Source organism: Melospiza melodia, chromosome 8 (assembly GCF_035770615.1).
Source record: "Melospiza melodia melodia isolate bMelMel2 chromosome 8, bMelMel2.pri, whole genome shotgun sequence".
Classification (NCBI taxonomy): Eukaryota; Metazoa; Chordata; class Aves; order Passeriformes; family Passerellidae; genus Melospiza; species Melospiza melodia.
This window is the reverse complement of record NC_086201.1, coordinates 26752397-26768085: the sequence shown is the minus strand read 5'-3', so window position 1 is coordinate 26768085 and position 15689 is coordinate 26752397. Positions and strand designations below refer to the sequence as shown.

At 42.3% G+C, this 15689-nt stretch overlaps 1 protein-coding gene across 1 annotated transcript; it reads right to left on the bottom strand.

Moving 5' to 3' along the window:
• Positions 1 to 134: 134 nt before the first annotated feature.
• Positions 135 to 15608, bottom strand: ORC2 (origin recognition complex subunit 2). The gene is made up of 16 exons (XM_063162414.1): positions 15497 to 15608; positions 14457 to 14600; positions 14086 to 14172; positions 13122 to 13211; positions 11812 to 11843; positions 10577 to 10634; positions 9524 to 9708; positions 8829 to 8927; positions 7852 to 7961; positions 6370 to 6502; positions 5875 to 5971; positions 4100 to 4246; positions 3005 to 3176; positions 2664 to 2725; positions 1855 to 1973; positions 135 to 1238 (listed from the first exon to the last, which is right to left on the bottom strand). The coding sequence occupies exons 1-16, from the start codon at positions 15591 to 15593 to the stop codon at positions 1152 to 1154; spliced, it is 1719 nt and encodes a 572-aa protein (XP_063018484.1). The 5' UTR covers positions 15594 to 15608; the 3' UTR covers positions 135 to 1151.
• Positions 15609 to 15689: the final 81 nt, after the last annotated feature.

The window sequence follows — 15689 nt, the reverse complement described above, 5'->3', positions numbered from 1 at the left end:
ATTTCTACTCAGTAGTTTGAAATCTTCTGCACAGATATTTGACATAATAATGAAAATGAAGCTTTTGCACAACTGCCAAAAGGATCTCGATCTTCCTGTAACATAAAAAGATTGTGAGAGACAAGACAAACTAATGAAAATTAATAAAGTACTTTATTTGATTGATTTGAACTATTACAACACTGAGCTGTAACACAGCTACCAAATATTAGGCATAGAGAGTCCCTGAAGTCTGGCTGGCAGACTACAGATGATGGAACTATAGAGCTTCCTCCCACATAACTGAGAAAAAAAGAATTGAAGAAAAGATGTCAAACTTCAGTAGTCTCCCAACCTCTAAAAGCTTAAAAAAAGGGAGAGCTTCTAAGTGGCATTTAAGGCCTCCTCCAGGATCAGTGGGCACTCCTGATGTAAAAAATATAAATATACAATCAAGATTTAAAAAAATAAATGAAAAAGCTTCATAGCCTCTTCATATTCCTGGATTGCACCTTGGAAAGTAGCAGGCAATGACATGAGTCCATCATAATTTTGATTATCTAAATCTTACAAAAGGATGTTAATTTGGAACAAGTCCTTCAGTTTTATTGCCAGAATTTACTAAGTCACCTGCAGCATCCCAAACCCACTAATATTCTCCTTTCCTTATGCAGTCAAGACAGGTCTTGTAGCATTATAAATCTTGTCTTCATACACTGGAAGCTAGTTTTGTCTAAACAGTAAGGAGTACTGGATAGCACTCAAATGGGAAAAATTGCACCGCTAGTACAAACTAAAGCTCTTGACCATCTTGTGATTTGCACTTCCCAAGTAAATTGCTCCAATAAAACCTTCATGTCTACTGAGGTAGAGAGCAGAAGGCACAATCTCACCAAGTTTGTTTTTCTGGCTGTGAGGTTGGATGTACAGATAGGAAGAAGGCATTGTCTGAGCTAAGAGACAAAGCAGACAAATCCAACTAGAGTGCAAGAGAGGCCTTGCTTACAGAATCATCATTCCAAACTACCTGAGGCAGTTGAACAATGGGCAAGATTCTTTAGAATTATTACTTATCAATGCAGCAGCTGTGAGGCTGGAGAAAGAGATCTGAGGATAGGCCCCTCTCCAGCAGCCTTTGAGAGCAGTTGCTGTAGACACTGAGGACACAGATGTTACACTTCTTCATCCTCTTTCTCTAAGAAGTCGGTCAAGGTACTGTCATCGACAGGAATTAGTAAGTATTCCACACCATCAGCTCCCTGAGAACAGACATGCACAGACATTGTTAACACCAGTGTGCAGTGCCAGGCAAGCCACTAGACAGCACTGCAATGCTAGCATTTAGCTGCAGTCTGGATTAGAGCTAGATAGCGTTCTGAACAGCTACATTACTGAAAACCTGGAATAGTTCACTGGAGCAACACAGGAAATGCACAAATACTGAGAAAAGTCATTAAGTGACAAATCTTCTGGTGGGTTATGCTTGTCTGACACTACAAAGCTCTTCAACATTTATCTTCAACACTTCAACACTATATCCTGTACTGCTGTACTGCCTCATTATTATGACAAGTCTGCATTCCTTCCTTATAGAAATACAGGTAATACTATTGGAAGCAGACTGGCAGGCTCCATAGTCTGCTACTTCTCACAGTCTTCAAAAGAAGACACGTAGGTTGCTGAATAACCAAAGCACACTGCGTTTCTATAATCCTCTATCTGTGTAAAGGGTGTTGACAAATTGGAGGCATGGAAAGAGCTGCAATTACAGAATTTCAGCCCTTTGCCAGTTCCTACATGCTTAAAAAATACAGCAAGTAGGAATCCTTTTTATTCAAATAAAAATGGCTGAATAGAATTCTTCCCTGGACTCACCCGCTTGGTCCGGATCAGCTTGTGGTCCCTGAATTCTGTCAGCTGTGCCCTGAGTGTCAAGTCACTGTTCACAAGGAAAGCCTCCCGACACTGCTGGTAAAAGTCTTGGAAAGACAGCCCTGGAGACAGAAAAAGGCAAGAACAAGAAACTGAAGTAGTAAGATTGTCAGATTTTTCCAGGTCTAACACCACATATCCACCTGAAAGTCTTGCTTTGGCTTAGACCAGAGTGGCTACAGTATCATCACTTCTTGCAAGTATACAGCCAAGGTAATACTTCTGTAATTAACGGACAACAGCTCAATTAACATGTGAGGCACCCTGCTGCCTAATGGAATTTTAATAGCACTTTAAATGCACTTTTTACAATCGTTAGTTTCTCTTAATTTCCAACTCCTCTATCTTGCTTTCTTTACCATTAAAATGTTATTCATATCCACTGCAACACCTATGACACAGTGACAGAATATTCCACGTGTATCCTAGAAAGCACAGGTACGTCAGAAGCCATTTATATAGGACATTTAAGTGCAAGTTATACAATTTCAGTCTTCATTTTAATTTTTTTAGTCCACAGTCCCTCACCAACAGTCTCAGCCATGTCTAAGCATGTAAAAGGCAGTCCTTCAGAGCCAGCCAGTCTATTGATTTCCTGTCTTAGTCAGACACAGTGCCACTAGAAAGACAGTGAGCCTCACTGAGACAACTGTTCGAGCACTTCTGTTGCTGGATGTGTAACCTGCATACCAAACCCCAGGGCTGCTGTGAACAGCAACAGCCCAAACAAATGAGAAAAGGTGGGTACCTACCTGGATAAGATGGATTGTCCTTTTTCTCCAGCTGGTGCTGAGCAAGCAGTCTGAATATCCCTCTAAGTGAAAGGAGGAAAGGGAAAAATCAAAATAAAAATAATTTTAAAACAACCCAAAACTAGCACAGTTAGAAAATATTAACTAATTTTGCCTTATGCACAAAGAACCTGGTTGTGAATCTCATCACTGGACAAGGCCTGCTATCCAAATTTAAAGTAACCAATCAGCTGGAACCCAGGTCCTACCATCTTGGTCTGGAACACTATTATCAGAAAACACAGACTGCACAAGGACTGGGTCCTTGGCAAGTGCTACTGTGAAGTGTAACAGTGTCTTACCTGGCATTGAGAGTGAGGCTATGCAGGACATGCATTAGGGAGCTCAAAGCCAAAGATCCAGACTGTTGTACTAAAAGCGAGTTCTCATAAGATGTTTCTTCCACATAAGGATTAAATGTGGTTGTCTCATACCAAAGCCAGTTATAGAGGCTCAGCTTTGCATGATCCCACACTAGACAGACAGAACACAAAGAGCAGACAAAACTGGGAGATTTATGTTTTCTAAGGCATTAAACAAGCAATATTAAAATGCTTGCAGCTCTGGTGTAGGATTGAGGAAACAATATATGCTCGTGAAATTCACATTACATACACCCTGATAACTGCAGTTCCAGTAAGATAAATTCCCACCAACAAAACATTTGCAGGCATCCCTTTTCCACAGATACATTGTAAATCCTTCCAGAGTCAGGAGTATGCAAACAATTTCTGGCTGTAGCTGGAAGCTCTAAAGCTCTACCTAGAGAGGGGGTAAAATAGCTGAAACAAGACTCTTCTCAGAGTGTGTGGAGATTCCTCCCTTTAGTGGGGACACCCCTCAAGGTTACTCCTCCAGCCTGAGCTAAAGAGATCTGCCCATAGTTGTTGGTATGGGTGAGTAAAATCAATTTCTACTTGTATAGTTTTTGCTAGCTTTAATATAATTGCTTCAATATTGCTTTAAAAAAGTGAACTATACTAATTGTTACAGCTACCTGTGCTGTGTAGTAAATAATTCTGATTAGGATCTTTTAGTCTAATCATAATAGTAATCAATATAAGTAAGTTATTTAAGTATCTTTGCTTTGCCATCCTTAATTATCCAATTTCCAATCAGTAAGCTCCTAAAATCAAACTGCCAAAAGCTTGGAGTCTATTTGTATATAATGGTTAGTGGTATTTCTCAGTATCTTTACACAGTTTTGGTTCAGCACAGCCACACTCCCAATCAGGACTATACATACATCAACAGATCTGTTCTACACATCAACAGTAATACATACACAGTAATAGTAATACATAGTAAGCAACACATGAGCTTATGAAACATGCTCAGCAGCCCCAAAGCAGAACACACATCCTTCTCTTGGCTAGATCAGGCCCAGGGGAACTCACTGAGAGGAGCATTGATGTGATCAATAGAGGCAATGAGGTAAATGCTAGGCAGGGAGGATAACTGTGCAAGGATCTGCTGACTTCTTTCTCCTCTCAACATCTGGCTGTCCAGGTTATGAATGAGGACATAGAGCTCTAAAGATGAATCTGCAAGGTCAGAAAAAACAGCAGAGAAACAATCAAAGGAACTGCGCACAAGCTGGTTTCCCATTCCCAGTGCAGTGTAGCACAAGTGTGTTTCACCACTCTCCATATACATCATTCCAATATTGCTTTCCTTGTACAACATAGTTTGAAGCTATACCGGGTGTTTCTGAGCACCTAAAAGGGTTTTTCTCAATTCCCTGTCATCACAGTCACAGGATTGGCTTTTTTTCAGTTTAAGCTTTTCTGTTATAATCCACTTTTCACTTGCTCACAGCTTTACCAGGAATTGCTCCTTTAGTTGTGTTTCCTTTGCAATTGAAGGTCATTGAAATATATTTTAGAATGGAAGACTAAGCACAGTTTATTCAGATGCTTTTGATTTACATGACTAGGATCTTTAAGCTCCTCCTCACAGTAAAAATGCATTTTCTATTCAAGGTTGGATCCAAAGCATCTTAACTTCATTGAAAATTTTAATAAATTCTGAAAAATGTTAGAGACCTAGCTCAGATAATGCAAATGGCAGATGTTAGAATTTCCAGCTAGCTTCTTGCTGCTGTACTTATCCCTGGGAACAACTGTCATAGACAGGTAGAAGAATTATAAAAGAAAGGCCTCATAAAATCAAGCCTGCTCTGTTAAATCAATAGTTAGCCTGTCATTTCTTCTAAGTCCAGCTAAGTAATCTGCAAGTTCCCATGTGAAAACAATCTTGGTATGAGAGCTCATTAACACAAGAACATATTCTTGGGTGAAAAACAACTAGCATCTGCGTAAACAATAAGATCTGTCTCATGAGAATCAAGAAAAAAATATGTAAACTAGCTAAAAATACAGAAGTTTGATAGATATGCAAAATACCATGTACTGACCAATGAACTAAGTGAGAATGTATTGTCCAACAATAAGGTCTGACACAGGGCCTGCTGATAATCCTATAAAACATGACCTATACAATAAAGATTTGGCTTTTCCTGCAGGAAGAAAATGGAGTCTCAGTTGATTTATTCCAATGAACAACCATTTCCTGAGTCCAGAAACAATTCTAGAACTGTAACCAGTTTTTGGGCAAATCCATACATACTTGCCTGCCAATGGAAACCAGTGAGATCAGCAATATCAGACTGCAAGACTGACTTATGTACATTCAGGTGGGAACTGCTGTTATCCTGCCTTTTTCTCTTAGTCCCACCAGAAATACTCACAAGGTAATGATGAAAAACAGAATGTAACCACTGAAACACCAATGCCATGCACAATTAAGATTCCATGGCTATCTGTGTATGAATATACAAGCAGTAAGACAGACATTCAGAAACAATTCAGCAAGCCCTTTGTGAGGCAATACCTGTTTAATTTTGCTTTTGAAATCAATTCTAACCTGCTTGTTTGCCACTGCTGTCCTGCTGTAAAACACTGACTGAGCTAACAGCTAACATGAGGTTGTTACACATGTAGGTACACAGATACTCCTAGTGCATGCTTGTTTTCATATATGTTGCATACATTACAAGCAAGAAATATACTAGCTACAATGCACTAAGAAACTGTAACTGCTTCTATAAAAATTATAGGGGAAGAAAATGTCCAGGCTCTAATGTTTTTATGCATAAAGTTAGTAATTTTACCTTCTTTGAACCTTTTGGTTATGAATTCAAGTTGGTCAAGGGGGCTGCGGAAGGTCCCTATATGGTCCAAAACCTCCTCTGTGATGGAGTTGAGAATCTGAAAAAGAAAACAGGAGTTCTTTATGAAGGGCTCTGACACTGAAGTGCAGAAAATCTTAAACTGAGCCCTTGGATACCTTGTGAGAGATAATCTGATTATTACCATAAAATCCCTAAAACAGTGAACATAAACAAAAAAAATTATACCCCTTCTCAAAAGAGTGACATAAAACAAGGCTTTAGAGTGATGAATATCTATTCCCGACAGAAAATACTGCAATTCCTTGGAAAATGTATGGGATCATTTTTTCAAAGTATTAGAAAAGAGAGGAACTGCTCTACAGAGTCTGTTGCTATAGGGTGCAGCAGGTTTCCTTAACATTTTGCACTGAAAGACTCTGGGGTATCTGTAGCACAGGATGATTACACAAACCCACAAGCTTTTCCCCCACTTACAGATCTCACAGTGATGCTGGGGAAGTATCCATTAACCACCAGGTGAACAGAATCCTGGAGCAAAGAGGTACGAAACTTCTCCAACAGATCACGCTTTGAGCCCAGTCCATAAAGCACAATATTGAAACCCAAGCTGCAGAAAAGTGAGCAAATACAAAGGATCAAAGAAGTGCAAGTCTGGTTTAGGTCCTTACATTCATTAAGCAAAATGATCCACTGCAATCTTGGTTTAAAAAATTTCATGTTTTGTCAACTCTGGGCTTACCTTAAGCTTACAGCTGATAAATAAGGTTAGGAATCTGGAACAAGGCATCCCAGCAAAAGAATCATTTTAGCAGCCTAGAGGCTCACAAACTTAGCAAAACATGGATGGAAGAAAATGCTATTGACAAGAACAGAACACTAAATCTACAACTTCAGGTAAGAAATGGTGATAAACACTCACATGCATTCCCTCACCAAGTACTTTAATTACTACAGGTCCAAGTAATTACAAGAAAAAAAAAGCAAACTTTCATACTGGTTTACCACTCCGATCCTCAGGCACCATTTCAAAGCAAAATTACTCTATACTCTTGTATATTTCTTACCCTGATTGTTCCACAGAAACAGAGGCAGGAAAGCATAAAGACAGCATGGTATGGAATTGTAGAGACCCAGAAAAGCCAACTTTAGTCACATCCCTCATCCTCTTTCAGGCTGCACTATGATATGGGAAATGCTCATTAGGCCTTAGCCTTGATGAACTGCACCTAGACTAAACCTCTCTCCAGCTTATCAGAAACACTGCCTATTCCCAGGAACTAATATTGTCTAATGAGCACTCATCACCAGTATTGGCTCCAGCCTCAGGGGTGGTGGTCTGCCTTCTTTAAGATGCTTCAGAGCCTCAAAGGTCTCTATAGTTTCATTTGCTTTCCTGAATGTTCACCCTTCTCCTTCCCATGAAGATACACACAAAGCCAAATAAAATTTATATTGCCAGTGTTTCCAAAAGCATTAGGGTTTCTTCATGCCCAGATCACTAGGTACCACAGGCACTGAAATAAACTGCTACACCACTAGAGATAGCCATAGACTGAAGATGGTGAGGGTGGGCAACTCACTACTAACTTGCTGCTGAGAACAAAAATGATTCCTCACAAAGAGCACTTTTCTCATAATTCATTTTCCCTGCTCTCTCACTATTCATGTTCCCTGTTTGTGAATGCCCTCTAGTTTGGTTTAGAGAGGCACAGGCAAGCTAAGCAGGTAGAATGCAACTTCATTGCACTTCAGACATTCAGTTCAAGAAGTTAATCAGATAGGATTTGGTCTACAGGACGCACTGAATTAAATTAATGTCAGCCACTTTTAAATTTAAGCAAACAATGAAAAAAATTTCCTCCTTAATTCGTCCACAGGATGTTACTGACATGAGGGGAAATGTACTGGCAGTGCCTTTTAACTAAGCTTCTTCAGTGATTCTCCTTGGATACTTACTGTAATTGCAGCATCCATTTGGAAAACAAGGATTCATGTTGCTGGTTAAGGTCTCTAATTTCAGCAGCATAAGCAAGGGGAGCATTTTTCAAAAGATCATGCAGTGTTTGCTGTGTTGAGAAAGAGATAACAGTCATTCAAAGTTGAGAAGAAGCAAGAGAAACACCTGAAGTCCTTAAAACACTCTCTAGCACGCTCCCTTAACTAGAGAATAGTTTTCATTGTCAGTGCACTCAGTTTGTGGTCAGTTTTTTCTCTCCCCATTAATACCCCACTAGGCACAGTTTTGCTGCTGGAGATACAAAGCAGAGATTAAGTAACCTTATTATGGTAAACAGCAGCAAGACTAGGACTAAAACAGATGACACACTGTGTATTTTTCTCTCCTGCCAAGTATGGAAAAATCACTACAGGAAAAACAGATACACACGGAGCTTACACATCACCAAGCACTGTACCAACAAGATACAACATCACATCCCTGGCCATGGGAACAAAGGCTCCACCATCTCAAAAAAAATACAGTAGAAGGGTATAATTTGTAGCTGATAGCTCAATGTAGAAAAGCATCAAGAATCAAAGGATTAATTCAGCTTCCAAGATATGCTGTAATGCTGATGTTTAAACAGCACAGTAGCATGATAGTCAGCATCAAATCTACACTGGCCTCTCTTCCTCTACAATTTTAACAGCTTTGCTTCCCACTCCCTTGCAGTAGAAGACAGTTGACACTGGAAAGGCAACTGCAATGTATCAGACAAACAAAGTACTGAGAGACAAAACTGCTAAACCTTCAATTACTTTGAAGACAGCAGTAGCTTTAACACTGTAAGCTGTGATTTACTCCCACAGCTGTTATGAAAGAACTTGTTAAAAATCCAGATGTTACTTTGGGCAGCAATTTCAAATAACAGCAGGGGAATACTATATCATGGAAATCAAAAACCCAGAGTCGTGTGACTCACTATGAACAGTACCTGATCCAATCTTCTTTTCCGCAGCTTCTGCAGTGTTCGGTCTGAAGTGAGCACTTTGGAACTGCTGTGAGCTTCAAAGTATTCCTCCACCAAGTTGCCCTATAAAGGGACAACAAGGTCAGCAACACTCCTCCTGTTATCAAGTTATCCCTCTCCCTAAGATGGCCAATGAGATATAGGGCAAGGGTGAATACAGAAAGACAGAAATTATTTGCAAAAATGGCTTCTATAGCAGCATTCTGCCAAAGCTAATGTCAGATGATTCTTTCCCGAAGAGACAGCCAGAAAAGAGATTCTGTGAGAGATGAGATAACAGTAATTCTTAACTGGTGTGGGGATCCCAGTGCTGGAAGGAAGTAAGACAATTAAGCTGAACACCAAGCCAAAACAGTAATGTGCACTCCTTTTGGTACTACAGGAATCAATTTCTTCATCCTGTCCCAATACAAAGTCTCCTGCTCCATGGACTTCTCCTTCTGAAGCTGCTAATGATGCCAGCTGAGTTAGCACACAGGTTCACATGGTGCCTGTCCACCAAGGATTACTCAGAAGTACAGCAAAAGCCAGCCCAGCTGGTTTGATATGAAATGAGTTGAGCAGTTCTTCCCCAGGGTCAGGTGAGGTCACTAACAGCTCATTGTCATCATACATCCCTTCATGTTTGCTAGCTCAGGGGTATATTTTTGTACACTCACCATCTTCTGCTCCTTTTTTTTTTTGGCTAGGCTGTTTCTGGGAGGAGGTGTAGATGCAGCCTTAGCTTTTGCTGGAGTCTTTCGATCTGACAAAACAGCGCTGACTTCCTTCTGTTCGTCCTCGTCCTCCTCCTCTGAGCAGGAAGCAGAATACTCACTCTCACTTTCTAAATAGGGATCTGGAGCTAGAGCATAAATTTTGAGGTTAAAAGCTAGGAATGACTTCTTACACAGAACTCATTTTGCACCACCTCATACACATTCTCTAGTTGTTTTACAAGCATATGAATCCTAAATATATTTCACAGAAAAGTAACATCAATGCTTAAGAGAACTGCAAACACAGATGGCCATTTATTTTGCAGTTCTAGAATCACAAAGTATTGTTAAGTAAAGCCTCCTCCTTGATACCAACCAAGAAACACCGTTGTACTATAAAAAGAGACTAAAAATGGACAATGGAATTCCCTATTTCTCTTAGCATCTCTGTGTCAGTTTTCCCAAATGCCAATAGAGCAGGCTGAGTACCTTCTATGTCACATTCTGCAAACAAGTTGTTGCAAAATATCTCTGTCAGCAGCACTGATTGAAGAGCACAGATGAAATCTGGCTCGGTCTCTCAACACAAAAGAAACAGAAGATGAAACACCACATACTAAACTCTCCTCTGCACTCATTCTGGTTTAGCCAACCAGTTACTGGAAATACTTTGAAATGGATGTCTCAGCCATTATCCAAAAGTTTTATGCCTGGTTCAAGCAATTGGGCCACACTAAATGTCAGCACAGGTAAGATTACTGAAAGTTTTGTCTCTTTTGATCATGTTACTGAAGTTCAGTAACTCTGTGCTTCTAATCCTTCCACCTCTCACCTTAGTAGCAAGTAGAGGAAAGGTCTACATGGATTTCCTTAAGGACATTTCTACACTCTCTGCAGGATAAATCAGGCTGTTTCTGTCACACTGCTACCACAGACAGCTCAACAGGAAAGCACTCTCCCTTGAACACAGTGCCTCACTGATCATGGCAGCTGACAGCAAAGGGTAATCTTTACCTGCTAGTCTCTTTCTGAGTCTGTAAGGTGTGGTGGACACAAATTCTTTCTTTTTACTCTGGAACAGCAAAGAAAAAACATGCATTAAAAGAAACATCTCTCTCCTCTAAACTACCCTCTGCCAAGCAAAGACAAGTTACATTTCCAAACTATTTCAGCCCACATGAAACTGGAAAAGCAGAGGCAGTTAAGTATGGAGAGTTCTTGTTTTCCCATTCAGAGGGAGACAGGATCAATTTCCAAAGGGGGCTTAATTCTTTCAGCTCAACATGGAGAGTAGAAAACTGAATCTCCAACCAAGATGCCAATCTTGGCCTCTCAGGAAGAGCCAAACCACAGCAGTGACAAACTGGAAATGCTTCAGTCCCCACAGCAGTCACCTTCCACATCATGCTATCAACTCAAAGTCACCTGAAGTCCTCTATGAAAACAACAACCAGAATGACAGAAGACCACTCAGCATACTAAGCCCAGAAGTACAGCAAAGCAATCCAAGCTGCCTGGGCTCACCAAGTTGTAGTGTCACATTTTCCTTACATGTGTTTAAAGCACATGCCTGACTTGGACACTGGATCAAGTCTGCAATACTTAGGAAATACTTTTGTTGATCCTGACAAAGTGGATGTGAAATCACCAAGCAGTGACTATGGCATCCCCAAACAACATGTCGTTTTCAGGCGTATCTCATCCTGGAACCTCATACCAGAAAAACTGTGCACACATTTCTGCTATGATGCCGTACTGTTTTAGAAAGCCAGCTCTTTCACGCCATAGCCACCACAACTGGCAGTTCTGCACTGTATCTCCTCTTTATAAACCAATTGGTAAGTAAGAAACTGAACAGCATCCCAGTTCTGGAACTCCTGTTCTAACAGTATTTCTTACAATTAGGGCTGTTTCTTCCTTTAGTGAGAAACTGGAAAGCTGTGAGTTTAACTGTATATGAAGGGATTATCTAGCATCCTCACTTGTGTGATGCAAGGAAATAGTTTCCACCCATGGCAATTCAGCTGTCAAACCTATTATTTGCCCACTGACTCCAAACCCCATAGTCCTGATTAATGGTTCTCACTTGAGTTACTCCTTCTGGTTAGAACAGAAGAGACATCTCTACTGTGGAGTATGCTTTTCAAGGTCCTTCCTTTCCAGAACTGCAGTAATTAGCTAGTTCAAGTTTCACAAGTGTGGAAAAAAGCTAAAATACAAAATCCAAGCAATGTAAAATCATTACTCACCCTCGGCTGCACTTTGTTTGAACTTGAACGCTCTGAAAAGGAAGAAACAGCATTGTACAGAGTACTGCAAATTTTCAACACTGGCACAATATGGTCCATTAGAAAAACAGGCATTCGCTGTTCAAAGGTACACCGTGGCTGAATGTCAGCTCCCTGGATAGTTAATCCTATGAGGGAAGCCTTAGTTCCTCACAGGCAGGCAAGGAGAGAACAAAGAGAGTTGCTGGCAGGAATGGGTTAGAAGTGGAAGACTGGCAATGAGAATTGTAAATATGCTCAAGTGACCATGCAGTTGGGGATAGCAAAGACTCCAACAGCAATGCAGAAGAACAGATACACCATGTCTATTGCTGTTTACCCTGTGTATGATTTGGGAAGTAGAACATTTGTGTATAGATAATGTAGGTGTTTGGTGGCCTGGAGGCACCCTAACAGACAGATCAGAACACAGTGAAGATCACAGCATGGGGATAAACCATGCATGTGCAAAACCACTGATACACCAGTGTGAACAGCACTGAACCACACATAAGGGTGCCTGCATCTCCACTCAGTGCCTGCATCTCCACTCATGTCCCTCTGCCCAGGTGTTGCTTCAGGAAATTAATAGAAATAAATTTACTCTTTGCATTCTGGCTGTGAGTTTGTGGTGGCTCCAGCAGCCTGCCTGTGTCAGGTCACACAAGAGTCAATGTTATTACCACAGAAGGCAGCTGCTAATTCCTGGTCACAGCTTTGGGAGGCCAGGAAGGAGGAAGAGACTCCAGCAGGGAGGGATGAAGCTGAAAAATGAGCTAATGTTCCCTCCCTAAGCACATCAAACTCCATTTCCAAGCATAAATGCACATCCTCTTGCCCGTGTTGACATGCATTGACTTCTCCCACCTGTATTTCTCCCTACAGCACTAGGTGTTAAATATTATATAATAAAGTATGAATTTACACATGAACACCCACACACTCCCACCCAGTCAGTGTTTAACACACCAGCCCAGCTCATAACTCTCTCAAGTGCAAGTATTTCTATTGAACAGAAAGGAAGTAATTAATGTCACAGCAATAGAAGAGAGAGATGTTCATGTTTCCTCTAGAGCAGCAGGGCAAAGGAGAGATGTGACACCCACGTGAAGCTCAGGCCATGCACATCAAACTGTTCAGCCCATGTGTTAACCTGAATACTTAAGCCCTGGTGTTAACTAGGATACTTAAGCATGAGAGAAGCTGGAACTCAAACATTCACTCCACCACCCAAAGAGAAACATAACCCCCACTCACTCAGCTTCAGTTCCCCAAACCATCACAGGACTTACGGCTGCTTTGAGGGGTTTTGGCCATCTTCTCAGGGCTTTTGGAGTCATCAGGTGCCACATTCTTTTCTGGTGTCCGGGCTAATTCAGAAGCTGTAGGAAATAGGGGGAAGGGAAGGAAGGACATGTCAGGTACAAAACTTCCAGCTCTGGCTAGTCAGAAATGGAGCCATACGCCTGAAATGCTCTCTTCATATTAATTTCCTAGACATTTCAGGAAGTTCTAGGATTTTCTAACTCTAAAGGTGGCTGTATTCCTCAGCAAAGATTTTCAAAGGCTGAACTCCTCAATTAATTAAGTTTACAAATATGGCTGATGACAGAGCATCCCTGGAAGACCACATGTCTTTGAATTAGAGCAAGGTTTGGTCAGGCTCACTTAGTACTTTAAGACTGCTCAGCTGGACATAACAGATCATCAGATATAGCAAACACATCGGCTCCCCAGGAAGAACTATTTGCCTGTGTCTACTCTTTATCAGCACCAGCTGAAGTTCAATGACTGATGTGAATCTGAAATACCCTGCTAACAGTTCCTGCCATTGTGTGACCAACAGCCTATTCCATGTAACAGATCGTCACAGTATGACTTCCCTCAGTTTTCAAATAGAGTTGTGGCTCCAGGAGACAGCACCAGTGAAATCCACCCTGCTGCAGAAGGAGGTCTAAGATAGGAAACACAACTTCCCAAGACACAGCAGAAACTAAGAGGCACCAAAACCAGTTTATGTATAGTGATTCAGTAGCATGATCCCTCTCCTTCAGCTCATCCTTTGTAGCATGTAGCATTAGCTGTGACAAATAAACACTAATGAAGTTCAGATGGTGCTGGACATACAAGGATTCTTCATGTGAGTGACAACCCTGCTCAAGCACCTTATCTGAACTGAAACAGTCCACCCTCTCTAGAACTGCCACTTTCTGCTTGCTTCTCTTAAGTCTGCAGAGAAAGAAGAGCAAAACATACCCAGCTCTGCCATTTTGTTGGAGCGTTTGGGAGTCTGGAATGAGTAAACTTCACCACCACTTATATTTGAGCCATTGCCCACTGGATCTGTGAAAAGACATGTTACTTGCAGCTATTTTAAAAGCACTGATAATACTCCCAACCCAAGAAAGATGGAATGTAACATTTCACTATTTGGCTTTATACTGCAGGTGATATAAAACAAATATAATAATAAAATCCTAGAATCATAATCTTCTCTTCTACCTGTTACCACAAGCACAGACAGAGCAGATTAAGCCCTCAAAAGCAACTTCACAAGCACTGTACAACCCTAACACTGAAAGAATCTCCTGAAGTCAGAGCTGTGTCAGGTTTTCCCCTGCTAATACCTTGGGCACATATTCCAAGAGCAGCAACATAGTTCTTCTCTTCCAGGATCTCCTGAGCTTCGTTATCAGAAATATTCTCAAGCTTCTTCACAAATCTCTTGACATTGACACTCATCTGAGTCTTGTCCTTCCGTACTTTAGTTCCTAGAATTGTAATAAAAGTTTAACCTCCTGCCATTTCATTATTTCTATTGCAGTAGTACACAGCCACCCGACTTAAGAGACCAGGCTCCTGTTATGCAAATCACTCAACAAATTGAACGCTGAGACGTCCTGATAAAACAACTGGTCGATATCTGACCCTATAGCCATTCATCCCTCCTCCACCACAAATGCTGGCTCCTGCAGTCCATGAGGGTAAGACACTCATTTCAGGGAACCCCAGCTCCACAGAGAGGAACAGGAGAAATGACAGTGGCTCACACATTACAGTATCAAATTGCATGCAAAGGGATGGTACCTGGCAACTCTTATTTTTTCCTAGGGAAGAGGGGCGATTGGAAAATACCTCGCCTGTAGGCTGAAAGCCCTCTGGACACCACCTGCATGACCTTCTGCTCACAGCAGGACCAGCAGTGAAGCCTGAAAGAAATGCTCCGTGCCTTGTACTGGCAAGTTTTAAGCATCTCCACAGAGGCTCCCCAGCTTAAAAGTAGTCAGAAGTGCAGCAAAGCACTCGTACGGCAAACACCTGCAGCTTCGTTCCGCTTTGCCCGTGCGAGGGTCTAACCGCGTCAGGCCCGAGGAGCTTCCCGGCTCCCCGCGCCGCTGCCCCGGCACCCGTACACGCTGCTGCGGGGGGAACTGGTACCGAGAGCTCGTTCTGCAGCCTGTCCAGTGCCGGGCTGGGACAGAGACACTCTGCGGGGAGCAGTCAAGCGGGGCAGAACGACCCCAGAGGCCTCGTGCTCCTGCAGAACCCAGCTCGGGTGTTGCAGAGCCCCTTTCCCGGGGCCGGCCGCGGCTGCTCAGAGCCCTCTCCCAGCGCCCTGGGGGCAGCGGGCGGCGCTGAGCTGGGCTATGCCCCGGGCCGGCTGTACCTGCGTCGTCGGAGATGTGCTTGAGGACGTCCTCGTCGGGCACGAACTTCACCTGCAGGGAGCGGCGGCTGCCGCGCATCCCCTGGGGCCGGCTCATGGCGGCTCCCCTCACGTGGGCGCGGCCCCACCGCCGGGGGGCGCTGCCGCCGGGGGGGCGCGGAGCGGCCCCGCCTCAGCCCTCTCCCCTCACGGC